General features: G+C 37.0%; 1 protein-coding gene across 4 annotated transcripts; it reads right to left on the bottom strand.

The window, feature by feature from the left end:
• Positions 1–354: 354 nt before the first annotated feature.
• Positions 355–26,478, bottom strand: arhgap4a (Rho GTPase activating protein 4a). 4 transcript variants are annotated; one of them, XM_055188829.2, is made up of 24 exons: positions 26,252–26,475; positions 20,029–20,118; positions 19,591–19,762; positions 18,416–18,578; positions 16,245–16,307; positions 16,017–16,145; positions 15,610–15,738; positions 15,298–15,519; positions 15,075–15,176; positions 14,792–14,977; positions 13,212–13,296; positions 13,098–13,125; positions 12,847–12,943; positions 12,689–12,749; positions 12,527–12,604; positions 12,311–12,439; positions 9,345–9,450; positions 9,044–9,268; positions 8,892–8,959; positions 8,646–8,814; positions 8,355–8,453; positions 7,018–7,153; positions 6,779–6,845; positions 355–626 (listed from the first exon to the last, which is right to left on the bottom strand). In XM_055188829.2, exons 2-23 carry the CDS (start codon positions 20,093–20,095, stop codon positions 6,780–6,782), a joined length of 2,580 nt encoding a protein of 859 aa, XP_055044804.2. In that variant the 5' UTR covers positions 20,096–20,118; positions 26,252–26,475; the 3' UTR covers positions 355–626; position 6,779. The 4 variants fall into 4 exon arrangements, with proteins under 4 accessions (XP_055044804.2, XP_055044799.2, XP_073731382.1 ...); XM_055188824.2 differs by having other exon boundaries at positions 7,022–7,153; positions 26,252–26,469; XM_073875281.1 differs by lacking the exon at positions 26,252–26,475 and adding an exon at positions 23,894–24,045 and having other exon boundaries at positions 7,022–7,153.
• Positions 26,479–27,944: the final 1,466 nt, after the last annotated feature.

Here is a 27,944-nt window from a genome sequence, read left to right as displayed (position 1 = left end):
CAAATGCCATACATTTTTCTCAGTCACTTGTCTGCAGTTTTAGCTAACTTTAAATGATAACAAGTGTTTAATATTATATAGGTTGTTTTTTCACCAAAGTTTATAAAATTTGAAAAGCTAAAGCTCAAGAAAACTTTTGAAAGCTACTGCAGTCTGGTCCAGTATTTTAGCTTGAATTCTGTACTTTTTAAACTTTTATACAAATTTTCTTTTACATGTATTATTATGATTACATTTACAAGGCATTTCTGCAAAGTTCTGAATTTCAAGACGTCCATGAGGAGTCTGACTGCCCTCGTGTGTTTATTGGGCAACATTACAGTCTGGCTTTACCTTCAAAAAAACTCACTTTAATAACATTAATTTGTAATTTATTAAACTTGTAAAATATTTACATCACATACATAAAAACAAATAAACAGGCAATGACCACAATCTGACTAATGAACAGAAAAAAAAAACATTTTCAAAGAGTCCATACTTATAGTAGAAAGTTTTTTCACATCTTTTCACCAGTTCACCTGAAGAATGAGTTGATCTTTGCAGACGAACATAATGCTTGAGTCCTATGATGATTGTCGGGAAATGAGCTCTTGAAATACTGAGTTCATCATTATGCACACGCCCTGCAAGATAAGATGGTGAAGATATGATGGCTTTTGTCAGGGCTATTTCAGAAGATGACTGAATAGCAACAATGTATTTAAATTATGACAAAGGTTTGAAATGAACACCTAAAAATAAACTGTGTCAGGTAGGTCTAATGTTGTCAACTTACAAGACACTTCAGTGGGTTATTATTTTGGAGGTTAACATGACTATGCAGATTACTACTATTAATATTTTTTTGACAAAATCTGTCTGCAAATTTATCAGGTGGACAATTTGTCTAATTCAAATCTGCATAGATTTAGAGTAAACATTGTACTTGTAAAGTGACAGATTTGGGACCAAACTCTAATTTTGATTATGAGACTTTTTTGAATTTCACACATACGCAGGGTCACATATCTTTTGTAAAAATAAGGGATGCTCCGATCGATCGGCCTATGATGCTTGCTATGCTTCTCCATAGATATGTATATAAAGGCTAGATGGCTCAAGGCGGAGTCCCTAACGGCATCACCTGGCGGCCATCTTACGACAGGGCGCTCGCTCACTCGTAGCATTGAGTTTAATGGTGCAGGTACTTTTAAATGACCATAACTTGCTCAATTTTCTACCGATTTTCAAACGGTTTGGGTTTTTACAAACGTTATTAACGTGGCTATAATTCTGGATGCTTTAACATGTTTCATGAATTTATTTTTTATTTTTAGTATAGGTATGCAGTGTCATAGGTACATCTTTGACGTTTATAACAAACCAAACCGTTTGAAAATCGGTAAAAAATTAAGCAAGTTATGGTCATTTAAAAGTACCTGCATCATTAAAACTCAATGCTACGAGTGAGCGAGCGCCCTGTCGTAAGATGGCCGCCAAAATGCGGACGTTGCACTCAATTGGCCAGCAGCGCGGACGAGCCATCTAGCCTTTATCGCCCTGTCCCAAATGGCACACTCCGGACTTGTGGTCCTCCTCAGAGTCCACACTTTGATGACATCACGTAGTCCAGACTTTAGGGACCCTTGATGCGAGTCCACGTGGGTGCATCGGAGTCGTATTTTGGGACAGACTCGAGCATCACACCGGAAATAGGTAGAGAAGTTGCCCGTCAGTGTGAACTCCTCCCTTCCGTCGTCTGATTGGTCTGATTGCCCTTTCGCAAGGACTTCTGGGTTGGCAAAGTGCGCGAAGCCTGCTGCAGTGCGGGCTTCGCTGAAGACCGCATCAAGGGGGCAAAGGAGGCGCTGATGAGCACACTTCAAAGCGTAAAAATGACAGATGGGACACCCTACGGACTCGTAGACTAAGCGAGAACGCGCAATTTAAGGCCACGAGACCGAAAGTCCACATGAAGTGCGCCATTTGGGACAGGGCCTGTATACATATCTATGTGCTTCTCAATTAATTACAATGCTGCTACATCCAAAAGCCAGAGGGCGCTCTCGTGCAGAAACTCAATATGCACTGCAGACAAAGAACCATACACACGCGGTTACGCCAACCGAGTGGCAAAAGACAGAGCGGCAGCATTTGCGTACAGTGTGAAATCAGCGAAAACACGTCTAAATGGGGAAAAAGCTGGTGTGCGTTAGACTGTACTAACAGATTAACAAGAATTCGGAGCTATTGTTTTACAGACTTCCAAAAAACACAGAAAGGAGAAGTAAATTGATCGTTCATGCCAACGTCCACAGACCACAGGTGGGTTGATAAGTTGTTAGGGTCACTATCAAGCAGAGGTTTTACTTTGTTGGAAACTTTTTTAGCGAAGACCAGGAGACTTGGATTTCCTCGAGCAGTAGTCTTTATTGCAGAAAGCGTTCTTGGAATCAGAGCATAGAGCTCGGGGTGCTGCAGTAACCAAGTCTGACTTTGGGTATACATGCATTACATTTAAAGCCATTCAAAGGGGGCAGTCCCTTCAGATGGAAACAATGCCTTTAGCTTACAATATAAACATGAAAGAGAGGTTACAGTCAGGCAAGAAAGGACAGCTGTAAACGCATTCCTGATCATCCCCCTTTGATCAGTTAACCATTACAGCAGGAAGGGGTCTGTGTAAACGCATCCAAGATCATCCCCTCTTGAGTAGATAACAAATGGTCAAAATGCCCTATGAAAACAAAGGCATGCATTCCAGCTAATAGCTTCCATTACCTTGCTGTTTCTTTCATATTTAGGTGAACAGATACATATGATAATAATTAATAAAACAAAAACAATGACTTCAAATTATATTTCAACAATTCCCCCTTTGAGAGTTCCAAATAACTCTCACATAATTTAATTCTAAAACTTCCATTCTTTGACGTATGTTGGTTAACATAATGTCCCATCTTCTAGTCTTGTAACATTGGAAGTTACAGTCAAATTTGTCATGTGTGAATTGGCACAGAATATCATGATTCTGTTTTTTTTTTTTTTTTTGGAACCAAAACTGTATACTGAAAGTTCTGCCGTCCTTGAATGTAGATGCGCTGTGTTTTGCTGCTAACAGTTGTTTCAGATGTTGATTTTTGACTCTCCAAATTCTTCGGAAATGACTCTTTTGTCCACACTGATAGCTTTCCAGGGTGATTCACACCAGGGTGTCACTGTCATGTCCAGTATCTGCAACACAAACATAAAGACACAAAAGAGCAGTATTCCATTCAAAACATTTTAAATTTGAACATCTTGTGATCGTATAGTTTTAACTTCCTTGTGATCGTATAGCATTAACATCATTGTGATTGTATAGATTTTTATAACCTTCAATTAAAATGTCATTGATCGTATAGTGTTTTTTTTTACCCTAGTCTGTTTAGTTTGACACCTAAGGACCAGGTGAGGTGAGGATGAACTTAATGAGGGGAAAAACCTATGAGGGAATCTTCACCACAGGGTTTGGCCCCCGACGCTTATTGCATTCGGTTCTGCCCTGGGCTCCTCACTGGTCCATGTGTCCTAGTCTGTCCCTATCAACTATCAAAATCTTAAATTCTAAATAAACTCATCCCCCTTTTAAACTGTAAAATAAAAATTATTAAACAACAACAACAAAATCCTCTAAAGAAACATCAGTCATAGTAGACATCATCCAGATTTCATCCTTGTCAAATTTAATACAATAATAACCTCTCACAGCCTTAATGATTAGACCCTTAGCAAGTTGCCCCACAGATTAGCTGTAGACGGGAGGGGCTGCTTCAGTATTGTAAGCAGGCTCTGTAAGAGCTGAGAAACACTGTTAATTTCTCCAAGTATCTTTTTGCCTCTCCTACACTCTTTTAAATAATGCCCTTGCTTCCCGCAGTAGTGACATCTGATTTCCCTCCTAAGACATTTATTTGGCCCACTTTCTTTGTTAGCCTTATTCAGCAATGCTGCTGCTATTTTGACATTTGTCTTAACATTAGAATCTCGTTCCCAAGTGGTTAATCTGTCCAAATTGCCTCTCAGAGTTGCATTAGACCATGTTAGGTCTAGGAAGGGCAGAGCATTTCTGTATTCAGATGAAAGGCCATCAAACCATGTGCGGACTAGTGGTCCCTTATTATTTAATACATCCTCTGGATTATTTGCTATCCCACTGTATGCTGCAGCTGACTGACAAAACCTTTCTGTGTATTCACTCACAGTTTCATTCTTTCTTTGCACACAACTAGTGATCTTAGTCCAATCAACCTTTGGTCCAACAATGTCCCTCAGTATGGCTAACACTCCTTCTCTTAACCCATCTTTATTTGCCTCCTGTAACTCATAACTTTTAACAGCAGTTTCAAAAGTACTGAATTCTGATTCAGACAAAATTTGTGACATAAGCTGCAGTATGTTAGCTAAAGACAAGTCATACAAACGGATTTTTCTGGACAATGCTCCTCTGAACTCAGAAAAATTAGCATGTGCTGATGGCAAACTCTCAGCAAGTCTATCTATTGTTTCTGGAGCTACATCTTGTAGCTGAACTACTGACATTGAAGGAAATGCAGTTCCAACATTTTCACTTTGAGCCTTTTTCCTTGCTCCACACACCTTAACTGAATCACATGCTTTCTCACTTATATTATTTCTGTGATTAACACAAACACTGTGTTTCTGTCTAACAGACTGTAAGTCAGGATGGACATCTGAGTGTTGTTTCTGATTGTCTTCTAGTGAAGACATGTCATGGCCTATCTTCTCATTAGGAGAAATAGCATGAGAACACATATCTTGAATTTTCTTCTCTAGTTTTGCAATACACTCAGTTTGCTTTGCAGCTAAAGCCAAACTGTATTCTCTGTAACAGTAGATAATGCCTTTTGTGTTGTTCTTTCTAACACAGGCCCCCAAAACTTTCTTACACTCTTCAAGAGTCCACGTCCTATCTGGATCAATTCCAAATTTCTGTGTTAGATTCTGTCTAACGGATTCTGTCACAATAGAATCCATGTGATTATTCAGGACTGAGCTAAACTCATTGTCTGACCATAAAGGGGTTGCAAGTCCACCTTTCTCAGTTGTGGGAATCAGTCTGGGATGCCTTTTAACCATTTTTACCTTTAAGTGGATTTCTTTTTACAGACAACCACTGTTGTTAATCTCCCCCACAAATTAGAGGATACCCCAAATTCTTTTCTTAAACAGAGGATAACCTATTTGCTCTTATTCATCTGTAGCTTTCTCTGATACACAAAAGATACACCATGCTTCTTCTCTGACCAAGCAGAGGATAACCAAATTCTTCTCTGTCTGAACAGAGGATAACCAAACTTCTTCTCTGCCTGAAACAGAGGATAACCTAAATTTCTTCTCTGATAAACAGAGGATAACACAAATTCTTCTCTGCCTAAACAGAGGGTAAACCAACATTTGTTAACAGAACCCTGCAGCTGTTTGTTAACACTTCACCACATGTACTGGTCTGTAGAGGTTCTTTTGATAGAGTGACACTCACCAAATCAAAGTTGAGCTGAAAAAATCAGTCTGGAGTGATGTTTGTAGATATTTGGTGAAATGAGAAGCTCTATCCGGGTCACGGCACCATCTGTTGGAAACTTTTTTAGCGAAGACCAGGAGACTTGGATTTCCTCGAGCAGTAGTCTTTATTGCAGAAAGCGTTCTTGGAATCAGAGCATAGAGCTCGGGGTGCTGCAGTAACCAAGTCTGACTTTGGGTATACATGCATTACATTTAAAGCCATTCGAAGGGGGCAGTCCCTTCAGATGGAAACAATGCCTTTAGATTACAATATAAACATGAAAGAGAGGTTACAGTCAGGCAAGAAAGGACAGCTGTAAACGCATTCCTGATCATCCCCCTTTGATCAGTTAACCATTACAGCAGGAAGGGGTCTGTGTAAACGCATCCAAGATCATCCCCTCTTGAGTAGATAACAAATGGTCAAAATGCCCTATGAAAACAAAGGCATGCATTCCAGCTAATAGCTTCCATTACCTTGCTGTTTCTTTCATATTTAGGTGAACAGATACATATGATAATAATTAATAAAACAAAAACAATGACTTCAAATTATATTTCAACAACTTTCTACTTAAAAGTATTTTGTCAAGTATTTGTATTTTATTCGTGTTTTTTTTGGGAAACATACATTCCAAAACATATTATCATATTTTTATTCTATTACATTTCATAAATACAAGTTTTTGTTTTAGAGTTAATATTTAAGTACATTAACATACTTTTACTCAAGTAAAAGTACACAATTGTAATGTAATTTGGTATTAAATACATTTTAATATGCAATTTTAAAGAATATGATTATTTGCTTTTGAATGTAGTGAAGTAATGTTTTTCCCAATACAAACAATCTAATAAAGCACAGATGCTTGGAAAATGTAACTAATGAAACTAAGTATTGTCCACAACTAAATTCTATTTAAGCTGATAATAGTCAGTTTTACTGGCATTTTCGGCGGAGCGCTATGAAAACCAGCTATATTTTGTTGAACGTTTGCCACTCAACAGGGCGAGTTCCGGTGTGGTCACGTGGAAAAGTAACGTCAATGCATACCCTCTATTTTAGATCGATAAGGATTTATCGATCAAAAGCCATAGTACATGAAATAGTTGTTCATAAGATCAGCTATGCGATTCAGAATAGTTATCGGCAACGTATAGTGTAAATCTGCATTTATCGGAGCACCCCTAGTAAAAATATTTAAAAAAAAAACATTAATAAGAAACAGACCTTATCCACTTCTATTGTAGTTTCCACTTTGGTTCCTCCCTCTGCTGTGCTTCGTCTCATTTGAGGGCTGTCAGAGTGACACAGACATAAATCCTTCATTATTTGACATTTAAGAAGTGTTCACTTTCAAAACAGCAACCAACCTGCCGTTATTAAATCTTATAAATGATAAACAAGAATACATTTTATTTCTCTTTACGTGTTAAAATATCCATAAATGACAAACAAACTCTTATTACACACTCTAAAGTTTTCCGCAGAGCTCCTGGAGAATGTCCGGGCCGCATATATTGTCCTGTGGGTATCTGTAATGAAATCTTTCCAGAAGCGACATTGCTGACACCAACCCCGGATTTGTCATTACAAACTTTGGGCCTAGAATATGAACAGATACAGAACTAGTTTCTAGGAAATCTCCTTACTGATTGACCGTTATAGTGAAGTAAGAGTCTTATATAGGTTCACACCTATTATTATTATTAAGTATATCATGCTTTCATTTCCTGTGGTTATATATGTGTGTAAGGTGATCTCATTGCTTTTATAAAGAAGGAGACATGCAATGGGTGGGTGATTCTCACAAAAACACCACGGCACTAATGATTTTAGCTTTAAAATGTGTAATATAGTAACATTAAAAAGCATCAGAATTAACACAATACTGTGTTCTACCTTGCACAATGTGTGATTTCAACATAAGAATTTATAATTGGAAATTTTATCTCATTTTCCGCTGAAATTCTCATTACCGCAATGTGTCCGGCTGTGTTTGAACATGCGTTATGTTGTAATTTAATCAAATTAACATATTAAAACATATTAAACATTAAAAATATTAAGAAAAAAATAAATGGATGTTTTGCTAGACTACTTTAGATGACAGAAAAAATATTTACTGAATATTCATGTATAATAATAATGAAGAAAAATTTGGAAAATGATGTGTCCATGCCTGATGTTCTCATCCCCCGCAACACTTTTTGAGAACAGTTTAAGCACACATACAGATTTTTAATAAAGTTTGATTTTGAGTGACCAAGCACATGGACCAGTTACTTCAAGATGGCTACCAGGTAAGATCATTTTTTTACAGTTAATTTGAAATATTGTCTTGTCAGAATGCTTACACGACATTTTGATTATCATTACCGCAACAGATGCGTATTAAATGTTAATTTAATTAATAGAAGCATAATACTTTGATTTTAAATGCATGTGCAGAATCTCCAAATTATGTTCTTTCGGGTTTGTCATGTCATTTTGAAAATATGTCAGTGTTGATGTTTTCAGACTTTTGCGGTAATGAGATTTTTTAGGATAAATTTTTTAAATTATGTTACAAAAAGTGTTAAATGATAAGTAAAAGTTTTTAAATTAATGTTCCCATTTACTCCAGACTTTGTTTTTTCAATGTCTGGTGGGAAAAAAAAAGGAAATTTAAGCAATTTTTACATTTTCATGGTTGACATTTTTAAAACCAAGTTTTCGTGAGAATCACCCGGGTAAAGAAACAATTAGGGTACAATGACAATTTCTTACTAGATAGGACCATTCGAACAATTTGTAAGTGTATTACCGTATGGTTTGCTCTGATTTAGGTTGTTCTTCTGTCTGGTCTCTACCAGTGCTGGATTTCACAGCATCTTTTACTTTCTGATCTTGTACTGAATCCATACTGAAAAACATAATTTTTTATGTTTGATGATTTATATTTGTATGTAATGATGTATATTTTATAATATAATAAACTCTGCTCTGGCGATTGGTAGGACTCTTAAAGTAAGATTTGTCAGTCATTCATTTATAAACTAAATAGATATGGGCTATGAATTTCGATCCATGAGGTCAATAGTTGGGAACAACCTACCTTGGCACACTAATATACTTATTTGGAATTAGACCCTTTGTCCCATTCACTTCCCCTCTCCACCACTCGGAAGAGGCCTGGCTATGCAGAATAAGGCGGTCCCCTTGTTTAAAAGACAGCTCAGACGAGGAACGGCCTGTGTAGTCATACATGGCCACTCCCAGTACTTCTGCATATCAAAAACAATGATGATACATTACGAACGGACCGATTTCAATAAATCTAAATCTCGCCAATCAAACGTACCATCTTTTGCTTCTTTAATTTGAGGCTGGTCCTGAGCTTCTCCGTCTCCTTCCTCTGCCACAACTTCACTAAAGACATGAATAAACCCAAACAAGTTAAATGTTCTCGGCACACGTGTGCATGTGTACTGTATGCGTGTTGATCATTCTCACCAATCCTCTTCTTCTAATGTCATGCACTTCTCATAGACTGGCCCAGGCAATTCACTCTGGCTGGGGAAGATGCTCTCATGTTGGATGATGATACTCTTGACCAGGAAGTTGATACGCTGGAGTTCAGCCGCATCTCCGATGTCTGGGCCCCTCACAAGACTGGGGCCAAAGCAAACCGCCAGGTTATAGGGCTGCATCATGTTCTCGTCGCTGTACTGGGATACACTGTACACACAAAGCAGGCACATGTAGGACTTTTCTATAGTCAGAAAAAGACTAAATCCAGAGCTGTGATACTCACTGGTGAAGAAATGCAAACAGATATCTCATGACTATGGTTAGCGGTGGTGGATAGGTGGAGATGATGCTCTTCAGCTGCAATGCTTTTTTGGACTCGTCATCTATTTCTGAATGGGGGTAGCAGATAAAGACCACATTCAAATTGAAATTACGTTTTATGGCTTTAAGTTCTTTTTTTCTTTTTTGTGAGGCTTTATGTGTGATTGTTAAAGGAACAGTATGTAAGAAATTTATATCAATTAATCATAAAATGGCCTTGATATGTCACTAGACATTAAGAAATCATTTTCATTTCAAATACTTATATCACTGACAACAGTGGTCTGGACAGAATATTGTCATTTAAAAAGTGAAGTTGCAGCCCTCAACTGATGTTTATGTTGTCATTTTGTGTAATGGCCACCAGCTGTGTGATTGCAGTACCAGTTTTAGCCACAATCCTGCATACTGTTCCTTTAAATTTACTTTTAATGATAAATTATGCATATTCAACAGATATATGCATTTCAAATCTACATTCTTTCTAGGAAAATCTTTTAAAATAGAATAGTTTATTTCGAATTTATGCAACAAAAAAAAACCATTAAACAGGAAAATGAAATCAAGTATACAAATCACACAAAATGCAAAATAATAATAATAATAATAATTAACAATAATTATCCCCCAAGATTTTTTTATAACTATAGTCAATGTCCTTTGCCTATTCGAAAAGGGTTAGAAGAAAAAAAAACTTTTTTAATCCCACCCTTTATCCACAAATCAGACCTTACAGTAATTTACCCACGCTCCAAATATTCATATATCTTACTTAGTTATACCTCAAAACAATACCAAAAAGCACAACAATTATGTAAACGGAAAAGGAAGAATTTTTAAAAATCTGACTAAATATTGATTTAAAATATAAGCATCTAAAATCTGCATTCTTTCTGGGTATATCTGATTGAATATGAAAAAAATATTGATTGTATGCAAATGGATATACAAACTTTTGAATAATAAAACACTGCACTGTAAAAAAAATGCAGCATGAAAACAACTTATAATATAATAAACTTATAGTATAATAAGTTGACATAACTTATATAAACAAGTTAAAATTATTTAACTTATTTTGTAAACTTAAAATAACATATAAATATATTGATTTTATGTCATTTTTTAAAAAACATTTTCTTTAAATTATATTTTTAATTATTTACATTGTAAATAACTCTCAGCTGCTTTAACTTTTCTTAAGTTTAATCAAACTTATTTTTTTTACTTCACTTTATAGATAAATTTAAAGGTGCTCTAAGCAAATTCATGCGTTTTAGACCATAGAACATTTTTTGTTACATAAGGCAAACATCTCCTCACTATCTGCTTGCTGCCTGTCCGCTAATCAAACTGTAAAAAAACGCGATCTCTGTAGACAGCCCAGGCTCCACAAACTGCGATACAAACAAAGTGGCCAAACCTACGACCAGAAACGATAACAAAGTGTTCCAGCCAATAAACGACAAGAAGGATTTGGGGGTGGGGGTCGGGCGCGTTCATGAAAGCACGGAAGGGAGGGGGAGGAGTTAGCTACGCTCCGTTTCTTTGAAAACAGTTCAAACATCAACAAAAAGTAACGTTACACGGATTCGCTTAGAGCGCCTTTAAGCAATTTCAACTTGCTTTTTACATTATTTACAGCAACTCATAAAAACAAGTTGAAATTGCTTAAAGGAAAACACCAGCATTTTTTATATTTTACTATGTTCTTATCTCAACTTAGACAAATTTATACATATTTATCTTTATTCAATGCGTGCAATTTATCTTTGTACAGTGCGTCGTGAATGTGTTAGCATTTAGCCTAGCCCCATTCATTCCTTAGGATCCAAACAGGGATGAATTTAGAAGCCACCAAACACTTCCACGTTTTTCCTATTTAAAGACTTTCACACTAGTAAGTATGGTGGCACAAAACAAAATGTAGCGATTTTTAAGCGGATAAAAAATAAGAACTATATTGTATGGCGGAAGAGCACTTAGTTTGCAGAACTTCGACCTCGGGCGCTGTAATATTGACTGAAGTTTGAGCGAGAGGGGGAATAGTCAGGAGTGATGATGTTACTGTACGCCGAGGTCGAAGTGCTGCAAACTTAGTGCTCTTCCGCCGTAATAGTGGGGTTTTCCTTTAAGTTAATAAGTTAATTGTACACAAAATTTAAAAATGACTTACGGTTAATTTGATAAAAATTTAAGGCAGCTATGGCAGCTGAGACAATATAAGGAGCTCAGATGCAAAAGCCACTAAATGCCACCTCAGTCAAAAATGAGATAATGATATTAGCCGAATGCTCTTGGCAAGCATTATACATCCATCAAATGCTTTCATTTCAAAACGACCTAGTCCCAGGAGTCCCTGTCTCAGGCCATTTAGAAATACCGATTTGATTCTATTAAAGGTGCAGTGTGTAAATTTTAGCGGCATCTAGTGGTGAGGTTGCGAATTGCAACCAACGACTGAGTCCACTGCTCACCTCTTGCTTTTGAAACACATAAGAGAAGCTACGGTAGCCGCCACCGGTCAAACATATCATCGTCGGAGACAACTTAGCACAAAAGATTGTCCGTTAAGGGCTTCTGTAGAAACATGGCTGCACAAAATGGCGGCTTCCATGTAAGGGGACCCTCAGTGTATGTAGATAAAACATCTCATTCTAAGGCAATAAACACATAACGGTTCATTATGAAAGGTCTTTATACACCCCTGATAGTTTCGTTTTGTATATTATTTTGCATTTCTGTCAAGAGAACCTTCTAAAAATTACACACTGCACCTTTAAAAGCCTGATTAAAAAAGTGCTAATTTACAAGAAAACATGTCAGAGTCACAGGTTTTAAATGACATGAAAGTAAAAAAATGTTGACAGGAAATATGTTAACCCAAGCTTACGAAACAAACACACAAGTCTTGCAAAATTCCCTTACGTCCACATTCCATCAGCTGAGCGTAGCTGTCCTCAGGAAAGAGGGGTTTCTCTAGTCCTCTAAAATAAAGTTTCAACACTCCCGCCACAGAGTCCATATCACACATCCCTTCAGCGAGAGGATCATCTCCTATAGATGATTAAAAATTCACAGACTATTACTAATGCTGAAGTTAAGGAGGAGAACACAGTCACGCTCACCGAGCAAATGCAGTACCTATCTCAAATGCATCCTTCAGCTGATTCACCACCATCTGAGAGCCTGGAACTCTAAATAACCCCTCATGATGTAAACCTTAACGTACGAGAAAGATCAGACGGGTTAGGAAATCAGTGATTACCACAGAAAGAATGGAAAGATGACTCAGTTTTTACTTACCATTGATGTTAATGAATCTAACACAATTCTCCACGATTGCAGGAATTGGCTGTCCTGATGCCTGATATGAAGAAAGTAGAAAGTCAAAGTGAGTCAGATACCTTGACCTTAACTTGGTATTTAATGAATCAGAACACTGCTTGAATCATAGAGTTTACTTGGATGTATGATAGCAGATCCCCATTGAAGAGCTTCTGACCGATCTGAGTACTGAGTTGATTTTTTCTTTGTCGCACCGATCTTTTGGATTGTATTCTAATAAATCACAATAATATGAAATTATAATCAATACCACACTAAACAGGCTTTTCTGCCCATGCGACCACACTACAGTGTGATTATAATTACAAAACCTGTTGACTTGGCCAAATAAACTTTAGTCAATATAAGAAAAGCTTTTTGTATTTACCTGGACTGATTAACATCAAGACTTTCAGCTAAATAAAAAAAGCAAATAACAAATTATCAAATTATTAATTCAGTCTAAGCATTATTTTAATTTTTGGTATGATACTTATCTCACCTCGCTGAATAGCATCTTTAAGAAGGTCATGTTTGGCCTCCAGCTTTGATATTAAAGAGCTGTTACATAAATAGTCCTTAACTTTCTACAATATATAAAAAAAATAATAGAAAAATTAGAAAATAACAAAAATTATTATACATTAACGGGCGGTTTCCTGGACAGGGATTAGTTTAAGCCAGGACTAGGCCTTAGTTTAATAAGGAAATATAACCAGTTTTAACAAGCATGCCTTACTAAAAACATTACTTGTGACGTTGGAGTAAAAAAATCTAAAGTTTAGTTTCACGTGGTCACGTGAAACTTTCATGTGCTCACGTGAAATTTCATGTGCTCACGCGAAACCTTCATGTGCAGAATATTTTTTTTAAGTTTAGGTTCGCGTGCTCACGTAAAACTATCGCGTGCGCACTTGAAAGCGAAAGTTTTATGTGCGCATGCGAATATTTCACGTGAGCACGCGAAACTAAACGTGGTAGTTTCACGTGCGCACGTGATTGAAAACTTCATGTGCAGAATTTTTGTAAAGTTTAGTTTCACGGTTGCGCGCAAAACTATCGCGTGCGCACGTAAAAGCGAAAGTTTCACATGCGCACGTGAAAGTTTCAGGTGAGCACGCGAAATTAAACGCGGTAGTTTCACGTTCGCACGTGACCGAAATTTTCATGTGCAGAATTTTTTTTTAAGTTTCACGTGAAACTATCGCGTGCGCACGTGAAAGCGAAAGTTTCACGTGCACACACGATAGTTTCATGTGCGCACACGAAAGTTTCACGTGAGCACGCAAAACTAAAAGCGGTAGTTTAATGTACGTACACGAAAGTTTCATGTGCGCACGTGACAGACTTTTTTTTTACATGGAGCAAAAATTTAATAAACTTTAGTTTCGCGTGTGCACGTGAAACTATTGCCTGCTCACGTGAAACTAAACGTGGTAGTTTCACGTGCGCACGTGATTGAAAACTTCATGTGCTGAATTTTTTTTAAAGTTTAGTTTTGCGCGCAACCGTGAAACTATCGCGTGCGCACATAAAAGCGAAAGTTTCACATGCGCACGTGAAAGTTTCAGGTGAGCACGCGAAATTAAACGCGGTAGTTTCACGTTCGCACATGACCGAAATTTTCATGTGCAGAATTTTTTTTAAGTTTCACGTGAAACTATCATGTGCGCACGTGAAAGCGAAAGTTTCACATGCACACGCGATAGTTTGATGTGCGCACACGAAAGTTTCACGTGAGCACGCAAAACTAAAAGCGGTAGTTTCATGTATGCAACCGCGAAAGTTTCATGTGCGCACGTGACAGAATTTTTTTTTACATGGAGCAAAAATTAAATAAAGTTTAGTTTCGCGTGCGCACGTGAAACTATCGCGTGCTCACGTGAAACTTTCACGTGCGCATGCGATAGTTTCATGTGTGCGCGCCATAGTTTCACGGTTGTGCGCGAAACTAAACTTTATTTAATTTTTGCTCCATGTCCCCTTAAAGGCTCCGTACTAATCCCTGTCCGGGAAACCGCCCCAATAAGTATTATTATTATTATTATTTTAAGCATTCTTAGTCATCTTTTAAATCATTACCATAAAGTACACATTTTCAGTATCTGGTAGGCTGGCCCTTCTTTTTATCTGCTGAGATTTGCTGGCTAATATATCACCGCTCCCCTCATGTAACGGGCTGTCGGGTACGTCAAGGACAGATCCAAAGGTGTCCTCAACAATACCACCGATCACTGAAGACTGAGCTGACTGGAGTATCTTGTTGGACTGCAATGGATTTGGATTACATGTTTAAACAAACAAGCTTTAAAAGAGCCAACCTAATTATAATGGTAGCACCACAAATATTGTTTTGTGTGTTTACCTCCTCAACCTCAGTAGTGACAGAAGATAGCCTGGACTGTAGCTGCTGAAAGCGAGTCACTAAATCACTCATGGTGTCATGGGTGGCAGACACTTCACACACCTGAATGATAAAAAGTTGTATAAAAGTTGTGTGTGTGTGTGTGTGTGTACCATGAACAAACAATAAACATTGTGTTAGTATTAACTGGTATTAAAAGTTACTGAATCACTGTTTGTAATACCTGGTCACCCTCATAAGGTTGGTACTGAAAGCGAAGCGGCATGCAAAATGCTGAGATGTTGGCCTGCATAAGAGCGTCTCTGTCCTGGTTCTGACTTAGTTCTGAGACAGCCGCATTCAACTGCTGCCACCCCGAGCACAAGTTCTGCTGGACCAGCTGGCGACGAGCCAAGTAAAACTGTAACACCTTTGATATAGACTGATGGTAACCCAGATCAGAGCACTGAGGACACAAGGAGAGAGGCTTGTTCACTATAAAAAAAAAACTACAGTACAGTATAAACAGTCTCTTTGAGGGAACTTAAGGACTCACGTCTATGAGAGTGGAGAGATCTTTAAGGTAGTATTTGTTCAGGCACGCATTAGCTGCAGACAGGTTGAGAAGATAGTCGTTGCGTGCCTTTGTGCACTTTAGCTGAATTTCGTCAACCTTAAATTGCCTCTGCACACAAAAAAACAGCTCAGATGTTACCTGAGAAGTTACTGGAACAACTGTATGCCCACACAAACATTCAGTCACCCTTGCAAACGCAAGTGCTAACCACAAGAATCAAACAATATCATCTAGGAAGTGGCAGTCATATGCCGAGCACGGAGGAAACGCTGCCCATGTACTGTATGTGAGAAGAAAACACTGTCTGTCCTTTGTGGTACTCTAAATGCTATAAATATAACCAAATATAGCAATAGTTTGGTATTTAAAGGAAATATATACTGTACTTTTTCTATTAGTCTTTCCATCTTTTTTGAAGCACTTTGCTTTTGTTTCTCTTCTAGTTTGGTGGCCTCCTTCAGTTTGCCTTCTGCTGACAGAAACTCTGTGTAATATTGGTAATACGTCTTCAATGCCTGTTTTTAACAAATAAAAGAATGGACATGATGTTTTACAATCCATACAGTGTATAAAAAGCAAACAGTTTAAATAATTGACTGATAAAGAGAACGTACTGTCTGAAGTTCTGTGGTGACCTTCAAAAGTCCATCCTGCAGCTGAGTGCAAATGTCCCTGCTCTGAAAAAAAATCAAAATAGCAGTTAGTGGTCAGATCTGGGGTTGATGTGCAGTAAATTTTAGATTTTTGGGTAGCAAGTAGGGTTGTCACGATTATCAGGGTTCCCACACCTTAGTTCAGTGGTTCCCAAACTTTTTCAGCGTGCGGCCCCCCTTGTGTACAGTGCATTCCTTTGCGGCCCCCCAAAGAAAACTTGTGACAAAAAATTGTTCTAAAACTCAACATTTTAATAAAAAAAAACATTAAATTATACAAAAAAGTAGTGCTTTTGGTTAGTAGCCTTATTTATTTAGGTTTAATTACACAGAATTCATGATAAATTAATGTATTTCATAAAACTGGGCACCCCTGGCACCATCTCGTGGCCCCCAGTTTGAAAACCTCTGCCTTAGTTAACTTCAAATTCAAGGACCTTTCAAAGACTTTCCAGGTCCAATACCTTCAAATTCAAGGACTAAATGTGGGTACACATTTCAAGTGAGAGCAGGGTTACATCTTTTAAGATACATTGTTCCCTTTCGAGGGAACTCGCGCTGCGTCACTGCGATGACACTTTGGGGACGCCTCCAAAGTTAAGTGCATCTGAACCAATGGTGAGGCTTAACGACAAAGACAGGGTGACGCGGGAGCCAGGAAGTATATCGCTATCTGAAATATTGCCAAAGACGGCGTTACAGGAAAGCAGTAAGTATGGCAAGAGAGACGCAGCGTCTCGTTCCCCTCTCATGGAACAACAGTTACATACGTAACTCGAGACGTTTTTATGTGTCAAACACAATTATGCAAAAAAGCATTTTGGTATGAATCAACATTCGCATACAAAAGATATAAGCATTAAAAGTGAACAGTTTAGCACGTGTGCTTAAAAAGTCTAGAATTTTAATGATATTATCCTACACTACACAGGGAATAATATGGATTTTTTTCCAAAATCACTTCTTGCATAAAATAAATACAAGCACTTTCAATGACCTGTATCTATGTATGTATATTTTCAAAAACTTTCCAGGGCCTTGAATTCCTCCCCCCCAGATTCACAAACTTTAAGGATTTCAAGAACCCGTAGGAACCCTGGATTACGGACTATGAAATTTGCCTGAAAGTTAATTGTATTATTAATTGTGACGATTATGACGTTTTATTGCTTTGACATTTAATTATCATACATTTTTTGTTTGTTCATGAAATAATTTTCACACATTGTTGTGATTATTTAAATTAAATCTTTTGCAAGTTTACCTGGCAGTAAATATGAATATACATAAGTAATTATTTAATATGTATCCTTAAAAACTGAAAATTCTTTATAAGAAATAAACAAATAACAATAAAGTGTCTGAAAAATAACTGAAAATGAAAAATGCATTAAAAATAAACTAAATACCAGAACAGGTGATATTAATACTGGACCACATGTCTGTAGTGGCTGCACAAAAAATAAATTCCTTACAGATCCTCAAGAATAGCATCCTTCCCTAAATCTGGAATTGCTGTTTTGGAAATGTATGTTTTAACTGGCAGTTCATACTATTTATCATAGTTTTGCAGAATTTCTTAAAATGCGTTTTTTCCACATTATTGAATGCCTTTGCAATGTATCGAGCGGCATCTGATACTGTCTCATTTATACAGGCAGGCGCTACAGCTCCCCCTTGTGTTTTTAAAGAGACATGCAATCATTGTGGTGATCTAAAAGCATTGTCTATTTAGTAGCAAGTGACTATTTATTTCTGCAATACTATCTGCAAACATATGCCGGTGTACAGAAAGCCGCAAGATGGGTGTATGTGGGCATGTGTGCTCCTTCAAGTATCGTGGTTATGTGTAGGTGTTATCTGTTGTCTGCATATCTGAAAATGTGGAAGGATGTGAAAATGAGTGTGTGTACCGGTTTGAACTTCACGGCCCATGACTTGCCACATTCTAAGTAGATATATAGATACATAGAGAGAGAGAGAGCGAGAGTGCGAGAGCGCGCGCGCGCGCGAGAGAGAGAGAGAGAGAGAGAGAGAGAGAGAGAGAGAGAGAGAGAGAGAGAGAGAGAGAGAGAGAGAGAGAGAGAGAGAGAGAGAGAGAGAGAGAGAGAGAGAGAGGTGTGAGTACTTACTCGTTTGGCCAGGCGTTGGGCATTCTCAATGCAGTGTGAAAGCTGTTGAGGCAGTGTGTAGCTGTAGCTGTCACTCAGCATGCTGTGATCTTTGCTTTCTTGTCGTGTTTGTGTTAATAACACCTGCCAGCAGTTAACTACTGACTGATGACTGGGCTCCTTCCTGAGAGGGAGATAAGAATAGTTAGTGAAATTTACCTTGCATGCTTCTGGTAAGCAGTAGATACCCCACTTAGATTATAATAAACATTGCAAGCCATAAACTTCCCCCAAATCAAAATGGAGGCATCGTTTTAAAGTGAAGTGATGGCAACCCATACTCGAAACTGGACCTATGCATTTAAGAGTGGTGAAAACACGCACAGCAAGTCGTGAGCTTTTATTATATTCCAAGCTGTGAGGTAAACTTAACTATATTGGCTATTTTAAAAATGGGAGGAGCAACTCGATATGTCCCGCCCTTACTTCCTGTTTCAGTGGAAATTACATCAGCAAAGCTGTGCATTTTAAGGCGTTTCAAAATATGTGTTTGTTGCGTCATGTTAACCACATTTCTTGTCAAAATAAGTGCCTGCTGCACACGCGTCGAAACCGTTTATGATAAAAGAGACGCTCACATTCACAAAAAAAACAACAACTAAGTAAACACTAAACTTTCATAACACAAAATTAAGCGAGTATGTGGCAAACGTGAGCGTCTCTTTTATCATAAACCCTTTAGGCGCGTGTGCAGCAGGCACTCATTTTGACATGACACGTGATGTAGTAAACAACAGATCCGAGTCTACTCGAAGCTGTTTGTAGCGGGATTTAAACTGGTGTTTGGGTGTGACATGAGAGTTGGACGTATTAAAGGCCACGACTTGTGGTGTCTGTCACAAGTATCAGAATACACTGCACAGCTTTCACACCCCAGCTAGTCTTTCTTTATTAAACAATACAGTACATTCTGTAGGGTCTTTATACACCACTGATAATATAGTAATGTATATTATATTGCATTTCTGTTAAGATATCCTTCAAAAAGATTCTACACAATGCACCTTTAATATTTAGTAAATATAAGTGTAGCCTTCTAGCAAGTGTCTTTATTTTCTGAGGTCACCGTCCACAAAAATGTATTTTAAAACAGGAAAACATAACAATCAAAAATAGCTCAGTAATTTTTAACTCACTTCCTGGTTCTAGAGGAGAATCTCTCAGAAAGTTTGTCGAGCGAGCGTGCATACTCTCCTTCGATCTCACCTCGCCTCCGCAAATAATCAGCCAGGTCCTGGAAGATCTGACCCTTCTGCTCCACGTGACTGTCAAGTATCCTCAGCTGCTCTGCCAGCTGCAGTCGCACTTCTAGTGGAGAGAAACACAAATGTTACATTTCTGTACTTTGAGCATATCGTCATCAAACAACAAAAATGAACACAAATGATTTATCTTAATAGTCCACTGTGGGGTAAACAATGGTTATGTGGTAATGCTATCTTGGTGATACGGAAGTCCTGATGTTTGCATGACAAACCAACTTGCATCAGAAACCCACCAGAAGATTCATCTTGAAGTTAAATTTAGGTTTTACTTTCCATTCCTCAAAACATTCATTGTTAGGAAGCGGTTACCTTTGATCTGGGTGTCATAGTCTGCTGTCCCCACTCTGTCTCTCCACAGCTTGACATGGGAAGACATTATAGCTCCAGCTAGATTAAATTCTGATTAAAAAAAGGTGCAGTGTTGAATTAATGATAAAGATTTGCATTTTAAAAACCTCTTATTACAGGCCTTTTTTGACACATTTTATGTTTACAGTCATTTTTATATACTGTATTGTTTGAAATTATAGGTAAAACACAACACTGGTCTGGGCCTGTTGGTAACATAGACAATGAATCAGTATCACAGGGTCAACAACAGCACTACCTGTAAACTTTTCATATTATTTCTTCAGCTTCATGACGACTTTAACATCACCGTAAAAAGAGAAAAGAACGAGCAAGTCATCCGTGGAATACTGATAAACATGAACAAATGATGCCTAAATTTGGTGCTTTTCTCAAATGGACATACTGTTGTTTTCACAGCGATGCTCCAATTGACATCATAAACCGGTGTTACTATCTCTTTGTTTCCACTTCTAATGTAATAAAGACCAGATTTAATTTTGCATTAACATTTTATTATATATTTCAACTGAAAGGCAGGCATGTGAATATGGACCCAGTATTGCGTTTTGATCCATATATAGACGGTTTCAGCAGTAATAGCATAAACAAGCGGATTTCGTGGTCAACACGTAACTTCCGGTAAACGCCGCTAAGAATAAATAACAAAAAATACTTTAAACGTAGTTTATTTATATAACAAGCAAAATAAACAACACGTAGATTACCTAGGAAACCAAAACATTTGTTATTTTCGGCGAGGCATTTGTTCAAGAGTTCAGTTTAGCAACTAGTTTGGATCAGACGAGTATCGCGTCACCGCACGTGCGTCCAATAAAACCGTTTATAGGCTACATAAGTTAGGCTCTCCTGATTCTCCTCCTCAAAGTGGTTGTTGATGTCCTCAGAGCAACATTATGTTGACTCTGGGACAACAATTCAATCAACCAATCAGATTTTTTTAGAAATAAGTTTAGTTTTTTTCAAGTTTAAGGCAGCTAACCATGATTAGTGGCTTCTAGACCATTTAAGTTTTTTGCTTATCATTTCTCTCTGATTTTAGGGTTCCATTATGGTTAGGGTTGGGGTGGGTTTAGGTTTTATTTACAAAACTGTTTGTAAAAAAACATTTTGTTGACCCAAGGACATCTCTCACTTGGCAAAATCAGGTCGAGCAGGCTATAATCCTGTATAATACTTTTAAAGCTCATAGCTTTAGTTCACCCAAAAATCTATATTCTGTCATCATTTTTCCCCCTCATGTTGTTACAAACCTGCATAAATTTCTTTGTTCTGATGACAACACATTTTGAGAAATGTTTGTAACCAAACCATCCGTGAGCACCATTCACTTCCATACTGTAAAAAATTCCATAAAAACTACAGTGTTACTTGCAGCTGGTTGCCGGTAACTTACCGTAGATTTAATTTTATGTTATTTACTGGCAACATTTTGTTCAAAGTTAAATGAACATTAAACATTTACAAGTCCTTGTCTTTTCAGAGTAAAACTAAAATAACAACATCAAGCAAAGCATTCTGGGAAACAAAATCAGAAAAAGCTTGATAATGATTTCTGGTTCCCAGAATGCTTTGCATGAGGCTTTTATTGTATAGTTTTATTCTGTAAAGAGACATACTTGTTAATATTTAAAAATTTATTTAACTTTGAACAAAGTCTTGCCAGTTAATAACATACATTTAAATCTATGGTAAGTTACCGGCAACCAGCTGCAAGTAACACTGTAATTTCTACAGAATTTTTTTACAGTGTAGGAAAAAGAATACTATGAATGGCTGCGTTTACATTTTGCATTAACATGCGATCTCGGTGATCCGTTCACGCAGATCCGATCATTCGTATATCAGGACACGGCGCGTTTACATTTGTCACATAAATGTGGCTTCTGTATCTGGATGTGTGATCGGATCCCGTGCAGGGAGACGCGCGCTGGGTGGATAGCTGTCAATCAAAATGGGTACAGCTGTCTTTAGCCACAGGATTTAGGGTTTTCGTGCTAACCGCAATCCCGTATTGTACAGTGTTACTGAGAAGCCAACAGCAGAGAATAACTAGCAAACCCCAAAACCGTGATATATTTTAAGCGTTATATTTTTTAGCTTTAAAAGCCTTATCTTTAAAAGCCTTATAGCGTCCGCACCGCGGATGAATGTCCTGTTTAACTTGTCCTGAACTTGACTTTCACATGCTTTAAATCAACAACAAAATCCGCGTGAAACATGACCGACTCCACTGTTTTATTCTGCCTTAATAACGGGCTTTTGGCTCTGCCTGAACTTATGTATATATTTATATTTTAACCATAAACTGTTGTTAGTTATGTTTCCTGGTAATTTTAATATGATTTAATTAAAAGAGCTAACAATTTCCTAATTTTCCTGTTCATAGTGCGTAAGAAGTAATGTAATTTACAAACACATATAAGTAACCTTGCATAAAACCAACACTGAATAAATGTATTTGGTTAATGTTATTATGGTTTGTACGTGTTTTAAAGTAACTTAAAATGTATTAAATGAGACAGAAACAGCCGATTGACCAGAAAGAAGCGCAACATTCACCTTGATATGTCACCATGGAAACTCAAACATTATAACGATCCTGAATTCTGCCATTAAATATTAAATCTCTCTATGAATAGGAAAATATATGCCTGAATAACTTAAATACAGTCAGCAGTGTTAAAATGCTTTTGAATATCGATTTATTAAGATACTTTTAAGCGTAGCTTCCATTGCTCCACAAATATATGCGTCTCTCACCTGCGCTCCATGACATAACGTCCTTTATTTTTAACAGCTGTCAGTGAGATGAGATAATAGTGGGCGGGGTTTTGTGTGACGTTGGCCTGCAAATGCAGATACGATGGCTGGATTGCGTTTACATTACACTGAGATCCGATCACAATGCGTCCTCGACTACCTCTGCATCAGGACACACAGATCGGATAACATTCCGATCACAGACGCGTTTACACTTGTCTTTTCAATGTGTATGTGGACAACATCCGGATACAGGTCGCATGTTAATGCCAAGTGTAAACGCAGCCAAAGTAAATGGGGTCCATGAACAGTTCGGTTACAAACATTTCTCAAAATATCTTCTTTTGTGTTCATCAAAACAAAGAAATTTAAACATGTTTGTAATAACATGAAAGTGAGTAATGATGACAGAATTTTAATTTTTGGATGAACTATCCCTTTAAGATGAACAAAGTTTAATAAAGCAATAAACCCCAAGAAGCAGTGGGTTACCAGTGCATTTAAAAACAGCTAAGGGGCGTTTTTAGGCACGACGCGAAGCGGTTATAAAATGCACTGGTAACCCACTGCTTTGCTGGGTTTATGGCGTTTATAAAACGGTTACATCATATGCATAGCAGGGTTTCACAAAATAAAACACAAATAAGTTGTAATTATATTAGTACAAATTTTACTCTTCCGCCAAACAAAGTAGTTCCTCAGAATCAAGTGTGGCTGCAACAGAGCGCAGTTCACAAACAACACAGACGCAGCAAAGGCACAATGAAAATATGATTAAAGACTGTGGTGTTTATTTTTATATATCAACATTCATCTAAAATACACATTAACATTTATATCGTGCAACTGTTGAAGTGATGATCAAATATGCTTGGAAGCATGCTTAACTCTTTCCCCGTCAGCGTTTTTTTTTTTTAATTGCCCGACCCAGTTTTAGTTGAATGCGTTACAGAAAAATTATCTTCTTTAAATAAACATAAAATATCAAATGAAAGAACAGACCATCCGCTTTCCAACAACATCAAAAAACGTTTCATCCTACCTTCATTTGTGTTCTTATCAGTTATCACCTCTCAAAATTTCAGCTAAAAGCGGAGACAATTCCATTTTTGTGAAGAACTTTGGAGATCAGATTCAGAGCCTGATCAAAACGTACACGTCACGCTAAATCCACCACAACGCTGTTGTGTCGAGTGAATGCCTCAGATTGCCATCTAGTGGATAATAGCGGAAATATCAATAAGACAAAAAATACCTCAGAGAACTAGAACGTTTTCTCTTTATTGACGAAATGTTTTATTTATTGACATTTATCTGGATATCGCCATAATTGTGCAAAGGTAGAAAAATTAAAAAATGATTAAAGACTGTGGTGTTTATTTTCATAAATCAGTACGCAGCAACAGTGGCGCAGTGATACTTGTGAGGCGGTCTGAACAGTGGGTTTACCGGGGTATTTTATCACGGCTTAGAACGCGTTTCAACCAATCAGAATGAAGAACCAGAACGAGCCGTTTTATAATCTACAATAAACTATAGTTATGCATGCCTATTAATTTCTTTGGATTTTGGAAATCCCTTACCTAAGCTAAAAGGATGAGTTAGAATTAAAACCATATAATATTGCCCAAACACTGTACATTAACTTTACAATCCCACAAAACCTAAAAGTTAACTCAACTCAAACCATTTAAGTAAACCGGTTGCATTACTTTTAAAACACATACATTTTGAGTACTGTGAACTTAAACAAATTGAGTCATATGCAGTTATGCAATTATATTTATTTACTTACTTATGTAAGTTCACACTACTTAAATCTAACTGCATAATTGCACATGACTAATCTACTTAAATGTATGTGTTTTAAAACTTAAATGGCCTAATGCAACAGATTTACTTAAATAGTTTGAGTTAACTGTTAGGTTTTACAGTGCATACAGCAAAAAATATATTTTCAAATATAATTTAAAATATATTTCAAAATATACCAAAAATATATGTGCTAAAATATATTTCGAAATATGTTTACAAATATGTATTTTTGGCCATTTTTGTATATTATATTCACATCGCATTGGAAGAAAGCTTTGTATGTTGCAAACAGGTTTGAAAAGGTTAAAGTTAAATATAATAATTTATAAATATATATACACTGAAAAAAATTTAAGTGGTAAGGTAAGTGGTTGCAATCAATTTATTTAAGCTACATTTAAAAAAAAAAATTAGAAAGGCAAAACAAAACAAAAAACTTATTTGCAATAAATTTATTGCAACCACTTATCTTTAAAAAAAAGAGTAAATTGAATGAATCATTTTTTTCAGTGTATTTATATTTTATACAACTTTTATATTTTGGCCAGGAAAATATATTTTTTATGGACTGTAAAATTATAAATTTATTTGTTGCCCCCCGCAATACATCTTGAAATATTTGTTAATATACGAATGTTAAAACTAAATATATTTTACAATCCAAAAATTCACTTTATTAAGTTTTACTTTCTACGAAATGTAGGCTATTTAGCAAATATTAAATGCACATTTTTGCCAGATACATTTATTTTTGCCTACTGAGACAAGAAACTAAAGAAAGAAGTATTTTATTAATGCCAGTCACTTGTTAATGCCATCATCTCCTGTATAGCTCAGTGGTACTATTGTGTATGCAATGGGAACACACGTGCTGATAACAATGTGCACCTCATACTGCACTATAATTGCTTTGGAATAAAGAGTCTGCCAAAATGCACAAAATGATTGAATAATTACATCTACAAGCATTCACTTCTGCAATGCATTTATTTCTGGTATCTGCTCTACTGCACAAAGTGTCGATTTACAAAACGTGTCATCAGCTGCTGCTTGAACTTACAGCACAGCTCTGGGATTTCAGAAAAAAGGAAGACAGCAAACTTCCTGTGTTAATGTTGAGTGAGTAAAGAGCAAATCAGACACCAGCAAAACATTCTCACCACGGGTCTTTATAACAGGCCACTCCCCCTTTAACTCTCTTTCTCCTTCTGTCACTCTTTACAGAAAGAACTTCCCCATTTAGCACTAATGTAAGTACTAGTCAACAAAACTGTTTTTTATTTCTTCAAATCAATGTAAGTTAACATTATCTTTAATATCTTGACATCTGATAGTGTTGTATGTCAGAGCGCTAACATGCTGCGTGCTAAGGTTCCTAAAATTAAAATTAAAATGTATAATTTACATATTAACTCTTTGTTTAAACTTACTTTAAAAAATAGGTACCTCTGTAAAATGCATGGCCAAAATTGTATAATTTTTTAATTTGTAAAGTACTTATAACCATACTTATAAATGTATGAAAAGTTTACTACAAAAGGACAGAAAACAAGCATGTACAATTTTGTTTTCAATAAGGACTTACCTCACAAATATGTCTTGAATTTCACATTGACCTCCTTGATATATCTCGTATTATAATCTCTTCCAAAACCGAAACCCAGAGAAACTTTATATCCCCTGCACACACTTACACATAAAGTACACATACAGAGATGATGTCTCGCTTTCTTCCACTCAGCGAGTGAGTGTGCTGACAGTCATGTCCTCATTGCTGAGTAAAACTTCACCTTATTGGCCCCTCCTTCCCCACTTTGTTCTCACTAAATTTACACATACAGCACACTGTGACTGTTCATCACTGTAGATCACAAGTTAACAATAACCCAACAGCTTCAATTTGAGGGTAGCACTACAACAAGACGTGTTATATTCATTCCTACCTGTTTACAGTAGATAGATATCTTAAGTGGTTCATGCAATCTGTCAGCAAGTGCGGCTTTCACAAAACATCTGCATGCGCAGACCAACAAAGGCAAAAGTGTGGTTGGTAAGACAAAAAAGCAGTGGAAAAAGCTTTGATTCAGTTAGGTTGCCATCTTATGTGACCATAAACTGGGTAGGAGTTCCTCCAAGAGAAGCAGCTGCTTGCATAGATATGTGAACATACTCTAAAACAAGCCCAAAAGCTTGTGTGAAAACGATAGAGGAAATAAATCTATATAGACAAAGTGCTATAAACTATTTTCAAAATTGACCTTATCCATTAAAACAAGTCAAAGTTTTATCAAGTTTTGACAAACTTTCTGTATTTTTACAGTTTTTATTGATTTGACTAGAAAGGACCATAGTAATCCAAAGTATAGCACATACAGTAATGATCAATTATTAACTGTACCATGTACGTCAAATTATTAACTTTATGCAATCTGGAATATCTTGAGATGATAGTGCGACAGCTAACCACTGTTTCCAATAGCATAGGTGAACCACAAGTGTATTAAAAGTCTTAATGAAGTCAGAGAGTGTTAAAAATACACTTCCACTAGTCTAGTGCACACTACAGGATGTTACAAATATAATCAAGGGTCATTTATATAACGTAAACAATATTTCTAAGTTACGAGCTACAATCTACTTGGACTGTATGTATCTGTAATCTGTGAACCTTTGATCGCTTGTAATTTTTAAAATCCAGTGGTGTAAAAGTAGTAGCCATTTTAGTACAGTGAACTCATTGTCATGTTCAAGAAACCATTTTGAAATGATTCGAGCTTTGTGACATGTTGCATTATCCTGCTGGAATGGGTACATGGTGGTCATAAAGTGATGGACACGGTCAGAAACAATGCTTAGGTAGGCTGTGGCATTTAAACAATGCCCAATTGGCACTAAGGGGCCTAAAGTGTGCCAAGAAAACATCCCCCACACCATTACACCGCCACCACCAGCAGCCTGCACAGTGGTAACAAGGCATGATGGATCCATGTTCTCAATCGGTTTACGCCAAATTCTGACTCTACCATCTGAATGTCTCAACAGAAATCGAGACTCATCAGACCAGGCAACATTTTTCCAGTCTCAACTGCCCAATTTTGGTGGGCTCGTGCAAATTGTAGCCTCTTTTTCCTATTTGTAGTGGAGACGAGTGGTACCCGGTGGGATCTTCTGCTGTTGTAGCCCATCCGCCTCAAGCTTGTGCGTGTTGTGGCTTCACAAATGCTTTGCTGCATACCTCGGTTGTAACGAGTGGTTATTTCTGTCAAAGTTGCTCTTCT

This window comes from Misgurnus anguillicaudatus, chromosome 13 (genome assembly GCF_027580225.2).
Source record: "Misgurnus anguillicaudatus chromosome 13, ASM2758022v2, whole genome shotgun sequence".
Lineage (NCBI taxonomy): Eukaryota > Metazoa > Chordata > Actinopteri > Cypriniformes > Cobitidae > Misgurnus > Misgurnus anguillicaudatus.
The sequence above is the reverse complement of the archived record's forward strand: the minus strand, read 5'-3'. Positions and strand labels throughout refer to the sequence as shown.

What these genes read in the sequence shown, in the direction of transcription:
- arhgap4a (XM_055188824.2), bottom strand. Translation starts at nt 20,095, where the DNA reads ATGTCTTCCCATGTCAAGCTGTGGAGAGACAGAGTGGGGACAGCAGAC. An exon ending in TCACTACTGAGGTTGAGGAG is followed by an intron (nt 14,978 to 15,074) that starts GTAAACACACAA and finishes AATCCATTGCAG; the next exon opens with TCCAACAAGATACTCCAGTC. An exon ending in TAGATTCATTAACATCAATG is followed by an intron (nt 12,605 to 12,688) that starts GTAAGTAAAAAC and finishes TCGTACGTTAAG; the next exon opens with GTTTACATCATGAGGGGTTA.